Genomic DNA, 16,422 nt, shown 5'->3' on the forward strand with positions numbered 1-16,422 from the left:
ATGCATTCAGTGCACAGTACAAAGGTGCAATATCATTACATCTGCTTTGTCTCCCTCTCCTTCTTTAATGCCTACTTTCAGAATGGTGTGTTTCAACTGCTGTCCGGTACAGTGGAGTCCGGCCGGCTCAAATGCCCCTTCGACCCCTGGCAGCCATTTTCCTCTGTCCTCACAGGTCAGAATACACACCACGTCACCTTATCATCACTTATAGGACACTGGTTCTCAAACAGTGGGTCGGGTCGGGACCATTGTTGGGTCGCGAACCACGAGTAAATAACTCCTTTTTCCATTTCCTACAGTATGTTTAAAACACACGCACGCACACACGCATGTACACACACACACACACACACACACACACACACACACACACACACACACACACACACACACACACACACACACATACACACGCACGCACAAATCAAAAAATGAAACGACTCGTGAGTTTGTAGATCTGTAACTTTCACTAGTTTGAGTCCCGGGCAAACGTTTAATTTCTCTTTTTGTTCTCGAGCTAAAACGTTTGGGAACCAATGACTTCCCAGCAAGCACGGTCAGGACGAATTAGTGACGTCTCGATTGGAGCCAGATCAAGTCAAAACAAGACTAGTCACATCTGGCCCAGAATATCACCTGCTTTTCAACATAAATTCTACCCACTAAGACGGACGTCCCTGGATGAATCAGAGAGAGTCTGATCGAGGCCAGATCAACTTAAGTCATATCATAACTAGTCAGATCTGGCCCAGAATAAGCTATATTAGATCACAGCCCATATCCCCATATGGGCTGTGATCTGGCCTAGTCCTGAACGTCACCGGAGTCACTGGAGGACGTCATCATAACGTTATCATGACGTTATTTGGCTTGCTGGGTTAGCATGTACTGTGCTTACTGTGCTGCAGCATCAGTATCATTCCTATTATGTCAAATCATGTGTTCATTTCATTTAACTCTGAGAGTACACAAACGGAACCAAACTCTCTCAAATCAACACTGACGATTACCTTTCTGTGTAATAAAGGAAAATATGGTGATCTCACCCAGTTGGTGAGTGAATATGTTTTCAAAGATCTGTTTTCCTCTATTATGGTCATATACGCGGCCAGGCGCCCCTCTGTTCAACAAATGAAATAAACAAGATGACTTGGCGGGGATCTGTAAACATATTCAGACATATGATTCGGCTTGCATGTTTCTGACCTTTGTCTCCCCGTCATTTGCTTTCGTTTCTCGAGAGCACTCTCTCTCGGTCTGTGTTTGTGTATTGTTTTAATGAGCTAAACTAGTGAAATTAAATAGATGATCGTATTGCATCACGTAAAGGCCAAATAACCATCTAAAACCATGGCCGTCATACATATTTCCTAACACATACAGGGAGTGCACTTGTAAACCGAGAAGAATTGTAAAAACATAAACTTGTACCCTCACACAGTTCCAAATTCATGACAAAGTGTAAAAGCTTTATTGGTGATTACATTTTTTGTTGTTTACATTATAGACTCAGTTTACATTTCCAAGTGAATCTTTGGCCCACTTTACAGTGAATATTTGGCCCACTTTACAGTGAATCTTTGGCCCACTTCATACAAATACCTACTCAGCAATATTCAGGTTTCCCCCTATGATTTTTGTTTATGCCATTTAAGCTGATACTCTTATATGCTGTGACGTACAGTCATTGAGCAGGGTCCATTTGGTTCCATCCATACTCCCTCAGAGTTAAATGAACACAGTATATTGTGATCCCAGTCATACGAATCACATCAAATGGGGGTCCATGGTCTAATTGTTTTTTAGCTCAAGACCCAAAAGAGAGAAATGACGTTTGATGCCCGGGACCTAAACTACCGTATAGTGAAAATAGCAGATCTACTGTACAGGCTCACAACATGTCGCTTCACGCAACAGTGTGAGCTTGTAGATCAGCTATTTTCATCTGTTCTTAAACAGTTTGGTTTTCTAATTCATGGAATTTCGGTGATTTATTTATTATTAGCTTCATGAAATTACTGGGGAAAAAGTAATTGAATTTTGTTGAAAATGTCATGAATATTTTAGCTTTTTTAGGAACTTGAAACTAGAAGGGTGGAGAATCACTGCTGACTACGATTCTGATAAACCTGTCTGTCTCATTCTGATACACCTGTCTGTCTCATTCTGATAAACCTGTCTGTCTCATTCTGATACACCTGTCTGTCTCATTCTGATACACCTGTCTGTCTCATTCTGATACACCTGTCTGTCTCATTCTGATACACCTGTCTGTCTCATTCTGATACACCTGTCTGTCTCCCTCTCTGCCACACAGACCAGTACCTGTATGCAGGCACGGCCTCAGACTTCCTGGGCAAAGACACGACATTCACACGCTCGCTGGGTCCTCCTCCTGATCAGCACTACATACGCACTGACATCTCCGAAGACTACTGGATAAATGGTACGCACGCACGCACGCACGCACGCACGCACGCACGCACGCACGCACGCACGCGCATACCCCCCCCCCCCCCCACACACACACACACACACACACACACACGCACGCATACACACACACACACACACACACACACACACACACACACTGACACACACACACACACACACACACCCCTCCCCACAAAGGCACGCATGAACATACATTAATACACGCTTGCAAACATGCCGAGTGCTGTCATAAGTCATAAGCTCTTTCCTCTCATCTTTATATGTTTCCGACCTCTCTCTGCGTACATACAAAGGGCTTCTCTGTGCTCCCAGGGTGGGATGTAGAGTGTGGTTATTGGCATTCCAGTCCAGAGGAAACAGCCCACTTATTCATTTGACTGCTGGAGCTTTTATATGAATGCCACTCTGGGACGAACTGGGACCACCACACCTACTGGAGGATTTACAGTGTGCCACAAGGTTCACCCCTCTGACTCACATATAGACACATATACATGTATAGACATACAGCCAAATGGGCATGTGCAAGCGTGCGTGTGTGCGCATGTGTGCGCATATGTGTGTGTGTGTGTGTGTGTGTGTGTGTGTGTGTGTGTGTGTGTGTGTGTGTGTGTGTGTGTGTGTGTGCGTGCGTGCGTGCGTGTCTCCAGTCAGTTGAGACAGTTTTACAGCCAGTGGTTGTCGTGGATCAACAGTTGTCACCGGGATCTAAATCCTGACACATGGCCTCCACATTTCACAAGCTCAGAGCCGTGGTGCACAAGAGAGGGCTGGAGTAATTATTCCTGACCTTGTGTGTGTGTGTGTGTGTGTGTGTGTGTGTGTGTGTGTGTGTGTGTGTGTGTGTGTGTGTGTGTGTGTGTGTGTGTCTGTGTGTGTGTGTGTGTGTGTGTGTGTGTGTGTGTGTGTGTGTGTGTGTGTGTGTGTGTGTGTGTGTGACTGTGTGCGTGCGTGAGGACTGTGTCTTTCCCTGTGAGTCTGTGGAACATCTTAGCAATGCTCCAGCATTAACAAAGGGCCTCTATGAAGTGTGTGAGCAGCCCAGCATTAAGCTGCTCCAGCCAGGGAATCACCCGGGGCTGGTTGGCTTGACTTCCAGGGGTTGAGCTAATGTTGATGTAACGTCGCTGTAACACTTCAGTCCTTTAGACCGGTTTCCCCTGTGTCTCGGGACACCGATGACAGCACACTGCATGATAGCTTGCTCTGTTAGGCAATTCTTCCAGAACTTATTTTGCGTTATGTCTTTCATTATCAGCATATGTCTTTTTGAAACATATTGTTCTTTGATCGTCCGTCTTTCCGCTTTTGTATCCCCACATCTCATGCGTGTTTGTTGTGCTGTGTTGCAACTTGCTAGCATAGCTTGCTCCATTGTTGTGTATGTGACTTCTGTTTGTAATTACATAGTGCTAAATAGAAAGAAAACTCTCTTTCCATATGTCCTCTCTCCCATCTCCCTCGGCTTGGACCTCCAGGTTTTCAGCTAAAAAGTCTGATAAATCAGAGCTGTCGTTGAATGCAGAGAGAGTAAATACTTGTTATGCTAAGGGATGCATGCACATACTGTATAGTTACATACATATACAGTATGTACAACTCCTCGTGGAAGTCTATGTACGGTCGGGCTGTATAATGACGCGTGGTCCTTTTTTAACACTCATCTCCCTCGTTTCTCTTCTCCTCCTATCTCCTCCCTTCTCTCTTCCTCTCTCTCTCCATCCTTTCTTCAGAGGCCAAGTTCATAGCCGCTCACCCCATCGCAGACACATACAACCCGGACGATGACAAGATATACTTCTTTTTCCGCGAGGTGTCACGGGAGGGAAGCGACAAGAGCATCCTGTCTCGCGTGGCTCGCGTCTGCAAGGTGAGACATTACTGTATAAATACGACCGGGATGGGGAGAGGGAAGGGAAGGGAGGTTGGAGGAGAAGAAGAATTAGGGGTACGAGAGGGCAGGAGAAGGGAGTGAATAATCGAGGCGCGGACAGAGGGGAGGGCAAGCCTCGCACAGGATACGTGGATATTGCGATGTGGCAGTAAGTGGAGTGTGGCTTGAAAGGGAGTAGGGGAGGAGAGGTGAGGCACCTGTGGGGGTGGGGCATCAGCAGGGGGGTGACATCTCTGACAGGGTGTGTGGAAGTTGTAACTCCTCAGGGCGAGCTGATAGATTTCGCCGTCGGGCCGCTACAGATGTGCCCCCTCACCCCCCACCACCACCACCACCATCACTGCCCGGGGGAAGGGATGGATCCCTTCCTGGTGCATTCCTCTTTTGTAGTGTGCTGAAAGAGGACCGGTCCACTGATGTCAGGAGGGCTAAATCACGGACGTAGGCTCCCCCTTTGTGTTGTGCCGTCGGGGGCAGGGCTGCGCACTCTGCTCCCCGGACACTCATTGAGATGAATGGAGCGGAGAGGGACCCTGTGCCAGCTCCCTGTCATCAATTTGGTCCCTGCGACCCTGGAGGGATTGCGTGTTTTCTGTGTGTTAGCCAAAGGAGGGATTGAATAAAAGTCAGGTCGAGGTAACTTGTTTTCTTTCTGCGGACACTATACAGCCTCCTTGTTTGCTGTTGCTCAGCACATTCATAATACAGTAGTAAGTTATAAAATTAAACTAATAGAGCACCGAAGACTGACGTCAATATCCCTAGAGCGCGCTAAGTCCACGGGTTCTACATGAAGGCATCTGTAAATGTAGATCTTAAGAAGTGATATGGTACGCGCACTGGCTGCCATTTCGACGAACCTCTGAACTGTCTCCATGGTATTCCTAAACGTAAAACTATGCCTAAACCTGACCTTATTCCTAACCTTAACCTCAGTAAAACTATAGCGTCATTACCTGTGCTATATATGCGGATGGAAGCAGGAGAGACGTATGATGGGAGAGCTCTGTGGTGACTTCCATTGTGCACCATTGTGGTTCCACATAGTATAACTGAGCGCAGCAGGGCCCTATAAGCATTCAGAGGACTGCTGCTACATTCTCAGAGAAACGCTCACAGAGCATTTATGACTTGGGAGTAAGCTGTAAGACAGAGGAGGAGGCGATTCCTTAGAATTTCTGTTCTCTCTCTCTCCCGTTTCTCTTTCTGTCTTTCTCTTTCTGTTCATGTGCACGTCCATAATTGGATACTTGAGTGTGTCTGTGGGGGTGTTTTTCCTGCATACAAGTAAAGAATGTGTGTCAGGAAAAGTGCGTCTCTGGATATAGACAAATTCAGAAACGGGTCTCATGGTCGCAGCAAACGTATTTCCTGTAGGCGGAGACGACATATCTGCATATCTGCATAACGTCAGAACTGCTTCGTCTAAACCATTACTCTCTGGCTCTGTGCTCAGCCACCGCGGTGTATTTTTTGACATTCCGTTTTTCTCCAAAGTTGAATGTTGCCACTACTGTTGGAGCAGTCATAAACTACACAGGTTCATCCTGATGTTCTGGGCATCTTTGTAAAGTTAGAGTTAGTAAAAAGCAGGTAAAAGAGTAACGTTTGAGCAGACTAACTCTACCAGTCACTCTACCATTCAATGTAGTAGAAGACCTGCGAGTTTACACAGCAGATATGTCGTCTCCGCCTACAGGAAATACGTTTGCTGCGACCATGAGACCCGTTTCTGAATTTGTTTATACAGTAGTAGTGGGTCGGATCCAGCGTTTGCTGGATTGTGATAATAGCCTATACTCTCCATCGCCGAAGGTTATCAACATTGAAATACACCCTCGTTATGTGCTTAAGGATTCTGCTGTTCTTCTGGGCAAGTGTGTTTTGGTGCTATTGGCCTGCAGTATAATAGTCTCTCCTTTAGTTAAATAAGCCCCTGAGCCAAGTTTGATAAAGTGTGCACTTGAGTACACTTATCCGTACACACAGTCAAAGGCTGCCTCTTGGAAAAGGTATTCATATGCAAACAAACTCCCTGCATAATTAACAGAGAGCCTGGGTTTATCTCTATGACCCCCTCGCCTCTAGCCATCTCTCTTATACATTATTTTCTTTATCCTTCTCCTTACCCTGGGTCTCTGGTTCGTGCTCGTTAAATAGCAAAATAATCAGATCCTTACTAGAGTCATGCGGTTCACCTGTTTATTTTCCTAATTAGTCCTGGAAATAGGAGACAGACTGGAAGGGTTTTATATTGTCTGCGAGCATGTGTGCGTCCTTCTATAGATGGATTACACACAGACTGTGGTTTCGGTGAGCGGTCCATGGGAGCTTGATTGCGGTCGCGGATGTGGCCACGTTAAGACATCTGCATTAATAGAGAGGCTGTGATGTGAATTTCTTGGTGTTTTTCTTTGGTTTCAGAATGATGTTGGCGGGCTGAGGAGTCTAACCAACAAGTGGACCACCTTCCTCAAGGCCAGGCTGGTGTGTTCCATCCCCGGACCTGATGGAGTGGACACACACTTTGATGAACTCCGTGAGTGGAATGCACATGAAATGTACACAAAATGTGCTCTCTCTCTCTCTCTCTCTCTCTCTCTCTCTCTCTCTCTCTCTTTCTTACCGAGTCTGGAAAGGTTACAGTAAATCTCTATAAGAGAATACCGGCACTCACGGCACTGTCCTTTTATTTAAGGCACTTTTATGCAGACATGGTATATTATAAATATAAGTGCCTTAAAGAACCGTTCTGTGAGTGCTGGTATTCTCTTATATCTGGAGATTTATTATAAAGTATAACTCTCTCATTCTATCTCGTGTTCTTTCCTTCTTGTCCGGCATATCCCTCTACTTGGAACAGTGGTGAACTCTCTAAACGTGAGTTTAGAGCAGAATGTTGCTCCTTTGAATTCCTGGACCAGTCTGTATAATCTTGGAAATCATAGTAAATAAGTAACGTCTAATTCCTGAAAGTGCAATGTACTATGGTACCCTTTAGCAAAGTGCTAGATGCTGCTAAGCTAGATCAAAGTAGGCCTATTTACCATAGAGTGCCAGCTGTGATCATGGTGCCTATACGTCTGTCCTGTTGGTCAGACCTATAGCTAGTATTATTCAGGTCTACAAATTTAGATGTGAAACAATTTAGTCTATGTCTAGTTTAACATTATTTAGGCTATATTAATGAAATGTGGTTCCACCAGATACCACAGTATTTTCCCAGTGGAGCTGCTAACTTGCCAACAAACAATGATTTGCAATATTGTTACAGTACCTGCTGCTTGTTGTGCGTGAGACAACACATTGAAGCTTGAATTAAATAACAGGTGAAAGCATACAAAACAAAATCCAGGAAGTCTTCCTTGATAAATTGTGGTGCAGCCAAAAAACTAATTAAGCAAAGACACTCCATCTTCAGATTAAAACATATTTTTAATTATTATTCGAGCATAGGCAATCAAACAGACTAACATGTCAAAATAAACTTAATTTCCACGGCACATTTCATACACTGGGAATCGCAAAAGTGCTTATTATACAGCACATATAACAATACACAAGAAATTGTGCAACGTTTCCTTGCTAATAAATAATACAGAACATACATACACAATAGAGGGAGGGGATTAGACAGTAACCATGGGAACAGTAGGAGTTAAGTGGGTTGGTGTGAACTCCAGCTGGATATGCATTTCTTTCAAGGTCTGTACATGCTGGGGGTGTTTTCTTTACGTAATTAATTAGCTGAAAATATACTGTTGAGTACCTGTACATCCACACAAAATGCAAGTATTGGTGATAGTGGCGGTGAAGCAACCCAATTTGTATTCGGAACAAGGTCGATGTTTCCCCACAAATAAAGTCATAACCTGTTATGAATGAAGCATCAACTGTATGGTTTAGTCATTCCAACCCCGGTACAACCAAACAGACCCGGGTCCATTTGGGTTCATCTCCCGGAGTAAATTAACACTACATACAGTGCAGGGTTATGTTAACACAGCAAACTATACATCAGTGCCATATATTGTATGATTTTGAAGTGCTTTAAAAATAAACTAGACGAACACAGATAAGCGATCAGATAAAATGTCTTTATCCTTGAGGGTAATGCATGGAATAAATAGAAGGTGGAGAATGGAGCAGCATCAATACGGTGAGAAAAACAGAATTATGGCAATTTAAAAAAATCTACAGTATGTTATGTTCACAACAAGAAGAGCACAGAAAACAAAATGTGAAAGTACACAGTACTATCTGAAGCGTGCAGTTTATTGGTTCTCAAAGTGGCATCCGCGGACCCCCAGGGTGTTCCAGGGGGTCCCCGCATTAGTTAATATAGCATCTAAACCCTACAGTATTTTATACTTCAGCTATGAAAAAATAAAAAAACATCTGATCTAGAATTTTATTTAAGCTTTATTTAACCAGTAAAAACCACATTGAGACTGAAGTGTGAACTGGCCAAGAGAAGAGGCAAAATAACTGACAGCTCTGCCAGTAACAATAAATACAAGACAATAACAGGACAAACATGCAACACTCCTAAATACCCACTACCGAAGAAGCTCAAAGGGAGAACAGGAACGTCTAATAACGCAACCAATAAAGGCTAATATATAAAACTAAGCAACGAAATTTGCTATTAAACTAAAAAGCAAGAGAACCAATATTTGCTATATACCGGTATGTCAAAGCAGGAGCAATGTTTGGGAAGTGTGCCCATGGAAATCCTTTTAAAGCTCACTAGGGGAATCACAGAAGCCAGTTTGAGTCTGGTCTGTAGACTGTAGGTCATTCCAAGACCAGGGTCCAAAATAAGCAAGGCTTTTTTTCCCATGCATCTGATCTAGAAGGTCACAAGAAAAATACAAATCTTTGGCTCTGTGGCCAAATTCATAAAACTTTGGGGGCCCTTGACATGGAAATGTATTTCAACCACTATAGTGTTAACAGTCCAGACTTCAATGTCTTTTAACCATCTCGTTTCTATGTGATATGTCATGTGTAGAGGACATCTTTAACCATCTCATTTCTATGTGATCTGTCATGTGTAGAGGACATCTTTAACCATCTCATTTCTATGTGATGTATCATGTGTAGAGGACATCTTTAACCATCTCATTTCTATGTGATCTGTCATGTGTAGAGGTCATCTTTAACCATCTCATTTCTATGTGATGTATCATGTGTAGAGGACATCTTTAACCATCTCATTTCTATGTGATATGTCATGTGTAGAGGACATCTTTAACCATCTCATTTCTATGTGATCTGTCATGTGTAGAGGACATCTTTAACCATCTTGTTTCTATGTGATGTATCATGTGTAGAGGACATCTTTAACCATCTTGTTTCTATGTGATGTATCATGTGTAGAGGACATCTTTAACCGTCTCATTTCTATGTGATCTGTCATGTGTAGAGGACATCTTTAACCATCTCATTTCTATGTGATCTGTCATGTGTAGAGGACATCTTTAACCATCTCATTTCTATGTGATCTGTCATGTGTAGAGGACATCTTTAACCATCTCATTTCTATGTGATGTATCATGTGTAGAGGACATCTTTAACCATCTCATTTCTATGTGATCTGTCATGTGTAGAGGACATCTTTAACCATCTCATTTCTATGTGATCTGTCATGTGTAGAGGACATCTTTAACCATCTCATTTCTATGTGATATGTCATGTGTAGAGGACATCTTTAACCATCTCGTTTCTATGTGATCTGTCATGTGTAGAGGACATCTTTAACCATCTCATTTCTATGTGATCTGTCATGTGTAGAGGACATCTTTAACCATCTCGTTTCTATGTGATGTATCATGTGTAGAGGACATCTTTAACTATCTCGTTTCTATGTGATGTATCATGTGTAGAGGACATCTTTAACCATCTCATTTCTATGTGATCTGTCATGTGTAGAGGACATCTTTAACCATCTCATTTCTATGTGATCTGTCATGTGTAGAGGACATCTTTAACCATCTAATTTCTATGTGATCTGTCATGTGTAGAGGACATCTTTAACCATCTAATTTCTATGTGATCTGTCATGTGTAGAGGACATCTTTAACCATCTCATTTCTATGTGATATGTCATGTGTAGAGGACATCTTTAACCATCTCGTTTCTATGTGATCTGTCATGTGTAGAGGACATCTTTAACCATCTCATTATGTGATCTGTCATGTGTAGAGGACATCTTTATGCTCCCAACCAGAGATGAGAAGAACCCCATTGTGTATGGAGTCTTCACCACCTCTAGGTATGTCCACCATGCACTCATCACCTCACCACTCCACCACACACACACACACACACACACACACACACACACACACACACACACACACACACACACACACACACACACACACACACACACACACACACACACACACACCACCTCCAGGTGTGTCCACCACTCATCACCTCTGTCCACACCACCTGTGGCGTAATTACTTCTCTCTCTCTCAGCCCTCACGATCCTGTCACTCTTCACCCTAGCTATCTGAATACCACAGAAATACTGTTGTTTTAAAGGAGCATTCAGTGATTTGGGTGATTTGGAAAAAAACCCGGTCCGCCCCGGTAACAAGATGTGCACATGCACGCATTACAGTGGGGGAGGACACGACCAGCCAACAGCACGCACACCAAGGCCCGCCCCCGCTCGATCATGATTGACGGAAGGCCCCTCTCTATTTTTTTACCCCAGGGGTTAAATGGGGACAGGGATGAACTACTTATATGGTCAGCACACTCTATAGTAGGGAGGATTATCACAACAAAACAAAAAAAGAAGTGAAAGTGAATTTGAATTAAGTGAAATCACTGAATATACCATTCACTGGCCACCGTGGTGGGAAATATATTGCTCAATGTTGGGGGGGGGGTAATAATTTACTATTCTGTCCATATCGGGTTGCAACTCGAACAGGGCTGGGTCGGCTAAGCGAACTTTGCAACGTTCGACACGGCAACTCGCACGCTTTGGCACGCTCGGTGGTGTCTCTCGTAGCTCAAGTTCGCTAGAGACGGCGCCCGTAGGGGCCCCTCTCTACTACTAGTAGGAGGGGGGCCAATCAGAAGCAGGCGTGGGGCGGGTCTTTACTGGACCCTACCGTAGTCTAGACTAGAGAATTAGGCGTCCCAGCTCCATCTTCTGGTTTCTTTATGCTGTTCCTCTGCTCCTCTGCTCCTCTCTCCCAGCTCCATCTTCCGTGGCTCGGCGGTGTGTGTGTACAGCATGGCGGACATCAGGGCAGCGTTCAACGGGCCCTACGCTCACAAAGAGGGACCCGACCACCGCTGGGTGGAATATGAGGGCCGGATCCCCTACCCCCGGCCTGGGACGGTGCGTTGACCACCACACGCACGCAGGCACGCACGCAGGCACGCACGCAGACAGACAGACAGACAGACAGACAGACAGACAGACAGACAGACAGACAGACAGACAGACAGACAGACAGACAGACAGACAGACAGACAGACAGACAGACAGACAGACAGACAGACAGACAGACAGACAGACTGGCACTGTAGGAGTTTATTTATTATTAGCATTGCATGATGTAATTTTTATCTCAGGTAACATAAATATGATCTTCAGCTTCAGTGCTGATTAACAATAATAAACGCTCTCTATTTGAGGTTGGTGTCTTAAGTGGATGCAAGTGTGAAGCATTAATTCTGTGTAACGCGCCATAGGTCAAATTGTGCGTGTGCATGTGCGTGCGTGTTTGTGCTTGTGTGTGTGTGTGCGTGCGTGCGTGCGTGTTTGTGCGTGCGTGCGTGCGTGCGTGCGTGCGTGCGTGCGTGCGTGCGTGCGTGCGTGCGTGCGTGCGTGCGTGCGTGCATGTACGTGCGATTATTCATGCATACATCTAATCAGCGCAGCCTGGTTCATAATGTGTTTGACCACCCAGGTTAACTAGCGTGTCCTGCTAATCATACAGGAATCCATTCTGCATTGTTTGGAAAGCTAATTATCAGTGGTGCATAGAGAAGGTGGTGTATGCTTGCTTAACACTTGCATGTCTGTAGTGAGGCCAGGTACCACACAAGCTGACTTCAGGTCATGACTGTAGTAAGGCCAGGTACCACACAAGCTGACTTCAGGTCATGACTGTAGTAAGGCCAGGTACCACACAAGCTGATTTCAGGTCATGACTGTAGTAAGGCCAGGTACCACACAAGCTGACTTCAGTTCATGACTGTAGTAAGGCCAGGTACCACACAAGCTGACTTCAGGTCATGACTGTATAGTAAGGCCAGGTACCACACAAGCTGACTTCAGGTCATGACTGTATAGTAAGGCCAGGTACCACACAAGCTGACTTCAGGTCATGACTGTATAGTAAGGCCAGGTACCACACAAGCTGACTTCAGGTCATGACTGAAGTAAGGCCAGGTACCACACAAGCTGACTTCAGGTCATGACTGAAGTAAGGCCAGGTACCACACAAGCTGACATCAGTCAAAAATACCTTTTGTCCTGCAATATTAATATTGGCTACTGTCTCATCTCCAGACACTTTGACACCTTCAACCCCCCAGCGGGGTAGAGCCATTGTCTTTTACATATTGACTACTTGAACAATGGGCTGTCTGGAGGTGTGAAGTCAACTCCCGTGGGGGAGGAAGGGTGACAGGGGTCAGTTTGACCGAAAACGAAGTATGCCTAAAGTCATATTTAGAAAATGTTTCAGATAAAAAACAGAGATGATTTTAATCGAATATTTATTTAGGAAGGAGAACCTTCTGAGAGTTTCATTGGCAAAGATAATCAACTTAAAAATCTCAAAATGGGTCAGAAAGACCTCTAAGTGTTAACAACTTTCAACCTGGCGCCCTTGTTTTTGGTATAGCATTACAGGCGAAAAAGTAATTCTAGGTGAACATAGCAATCTGGTGTGAGCTTGTAGATCAAGTGGTTAAACTAGACACTGAGGCAGTGTGCTTGAAGTGAAGGGCAGTGCATAGGCATGCAGGAAGATGTCATCAGCACTTGCGGTTCTCCAGTCTACCACCAGAGGGAGACACACCCCATGCAGTTTATTGACAGACAGAGTCCAGCGTTTCAAAATGCATGCATAAAAGTTCCAACATTTACAAGGAAACAAAATGCCAACATGTAGATTCCTATGTTAGATAGGCTACAGGGTATACATTTTATTAGGCCTACAGGCCTTTGACAGGCCTTCACTAGACATTTTAATTATTGTGGCGCAGGGGAAGATAAAGAGTTGTTGTCGTGTGGTACTTTTGGTACTTCAAGTACATTTTGATGCCAATACTTTAGTACTTTTACTCAAGTCTATTTTGAATCCCAGACTTTTACAGGGTAATTTCTACATTGCAGTATTGACACTTTCAGTAAAACATTTGTGAGAAAATAGTCTGGAGAAAATAGACAACTGTGAAGTTCAGCAAATTAGCAAAATAGCAATGGGTTTGGATTTTTCGTGTTTATTTATCCTTGTTTGCTATATTATCTAAGAGTGTATGTCTGAGAACCTCATTGTAACAGATATCCGTTTTAGAGTCATTAAATAGGGTGTAAATAGTTTAAATTACTATACTTTTTCCACCCCCCCACCCCCACTGCAGTGTCCCAGCAAGACGTACGATCCGAGGATCAAGACCACCAAGGACTTCCCGGACGAGGTGGTCAGCTTTGTGCGCTTCCACCCTCTGATGCATCGCTCTGTGCGTCCGCTGACCGGACGGCCCATCTTCACGCGCGTCCGCGTTGACTACACCCTGACCCAGATAGTGGTGGACAGAGTGAGCGCCGAGGATGGGCAGTACGAGGTCATGTTCCTGGGGACAGGTGAGATCTGGAGCATTGATTAATTTCAGAGGACTAATTCCGGGTATGTGCAGTTGTTGTGCAGTACAAATAACTGAAATAAACATTTTTTTTAAAAAGTTGATTGAAATGCATACTCAGTGAGCCACTGACTCACCAAGCACAGCCATGCATCGACAATAAAAGTCACTCAGACCCCTTTTCCACCAGTTGGGAACCGCTTCAGTTCAGAACCAGTTTGTAGTCCATGAGCCAGACCTCCAAAATTGGAACGTTAATTATGAATTGAGTGGGCAAAACCATACCTATATTTAATTGTCAATATAAGTAAATTAATGAATTAATGATGTAAAATAATGATAACCCTTCCACAGTAGCCTTTTCATATTTTCGTGCATATTTTCCTACATAATGCCTAATTTGCATATTTAAATATAGGCACAATTTCAGAAAACGTGTAATACAATAAATCATTGTCTTCGTGTAAGTAATCAACTGGGGAAATGTCATGGTGATAACTAGAACATTTTTACCTATTCACCTATCACGTACAGGCATACTGTAGGTGAAAATTAATGTGTGATAAATATTAAAAAGCTACTCCTGTGGAAGGGTTATCATATATTAATTTACTTATATTGATCCTATAAACAATTAAATATAATGTTTTTTCCCACTCAATTCATAATTAATGTTCCAATTTTGGAGGTCCCTCTGGCTCATGGACTAAGAACTGGTTCTGAACTGAACCGGGTCCCAACTGGTGGAAATGGGGCCTCAGACTCTTGATTCCGATTACTGCCTTCCAGCTGTTATTCCAGAACTCACCAGAAGATGGTGCTTTATCATCAGAACAGGAATCAACTGCAGCCAAACATAATGTCTGTGTGTGTGTGTGATCCAGATTCCAGTGTTCTATTCCGTGTTTAGTTCCCCACCCTGTCTGTCACTCTGAATAACAAGAATATTTTAAATCATCTTGTGGCCAGTGGTGTAAAGTAGCTCAGTACATTTATGTACATTTTGAAGTATTTGTACTTTTTGTTTTGCAATTTCCAATACTTTTACTTGTACTCTACTCCACTACATCTCGGATCCAAATATTGTACTTTTAGTCCACTACAATTATTTGAAAACATTAGTTACCAGTTACATTGTACATTTTCATTATTATTACAAAACGTATATTAACCACCTCAGCCCTATAGTAGCGTCGCGATGTGATGCATTGTGACGCAGTGTGAGCCTGTAGATCTGCTATTTTCAAAAGATTTGTAATTTTCTAGACATTAACATCTGAAAACTTTGTTTGGTCCTTAAAGTATACCAGTACTTCTGTACTGACTTTTACGTATAACAGAGTATTTCTACATTGCAGTATTGACACTTTGCACCACTGCTGAATAACCAGACTATTTTAAATCATCGTGTGGCCTGGAAATGGCCAGAGGAGTGGCTTGTCTGTCGGATTCAGTTTGAAACAGAGCTGCTACCTGCATGGGCTGATTTGCATTATTTAGTATTCTATGGTCCTCTATGAAAAATACATGGCTAGTGGTTTGCTTGATTCATAATTTCCATCACTTTGTTTTGTCTTCTCTCTGTGCGTGTGTGTATGTCTCTCTCTCTCTCTCTCTCTCTCTCCCACAAAAACACATCCATACACGCACACGCGCACACACACACACACACACACACACACACACACACACACACACACACACACACACACACACACACACACACACACACACACACACACACACACACACACACACAGATGCTGGCTCGGTTCTGAAGGTAGTAAGCATCACTCAGGAGAACTGGTCCACAGAGGAAGTTGTGCTTGAGGAGCTCCAAGTGTTCCAGGTGCTGCACACGCACGCACGCACGCACGCACGCACGCACGCACGCACGCACGCACGCACGCACGCACGCACGCACGCACGCACGCACGCACGCACGCACGCACACACACACACACACATGTGCGTGTGAAGGCTGCAAACATACACGCACGCACTCACATACTAAAGTCCTGATTACTGACAGATGCAAATTCAGCGCCTTTCAGCGCGGTCCTCACTGGGCGAGTTGACTCATCATCATACGGTGAAATATTCATCACATCTCTATTCTAAAACATCCGTAGGGCCCGTGGCCCTGCTCCGGTGGCACGCCACGTATTCTAAAACGTCCGTAGGGCCCATGGTACTGCTCCGGTGGCACGCCACGTATT

General features: G+C 44.1%; 1 protein-coding gene across 1 annotated transcript in view; it reads left to right on the forward strand.

Annotated features, from left to right (window-relative positions):
* sema3d (sema domain, immunoglobulin domain (Ig), short basic domain, secreted, (semaphorin) 3D) overlaps positions 1-16,422 on the forward strand; it is a 48,118-nt gene that overhangs the window by 11,211 nt on the left and 20,485 nt on the right. Inside the window, exons 5-12 of the mRNA XM_079501627.1 lie at positions 82-175; positions 2,321-2,449; positions 4,194-4,330; positions 6,779-6,893; positions 10,562-10,631; positions 11,579-11,723; positions 13,982-14,204; positions 15,964-16,052. Of these exons, the coding sequence (XP_079357753.1) occupies positions 82-175; positions 2,321-2,449; positions 4,194-4,330; positions 6,779-6,893; positions 10,562-10,631; positions 11,579-11,723; positions 13,982-14,204; positions 15,964-16,052 (1,002 nt within the window). The remainder of the gene's footprint in view (positions 1-81; positions 176-2,320; positions 2,450-4,193; positions 4,331-6,778; positions 6,894-10,561; positions 10,632-11,578; positions 11,724-13,981; positions 14,205-15,963; positions 16,053-16,422) is intronic.

This window comes from Electrona antarctica (assembly GCF_951216825.1).
Source record: "Electrona antarctica genome assembly, chromosome: 5".
NCBI lineage: Eukaryota > Metazoa > Chordata > Actinopteri > Myctophiformes > Myctophidae > Electrona > Electrona antarctica.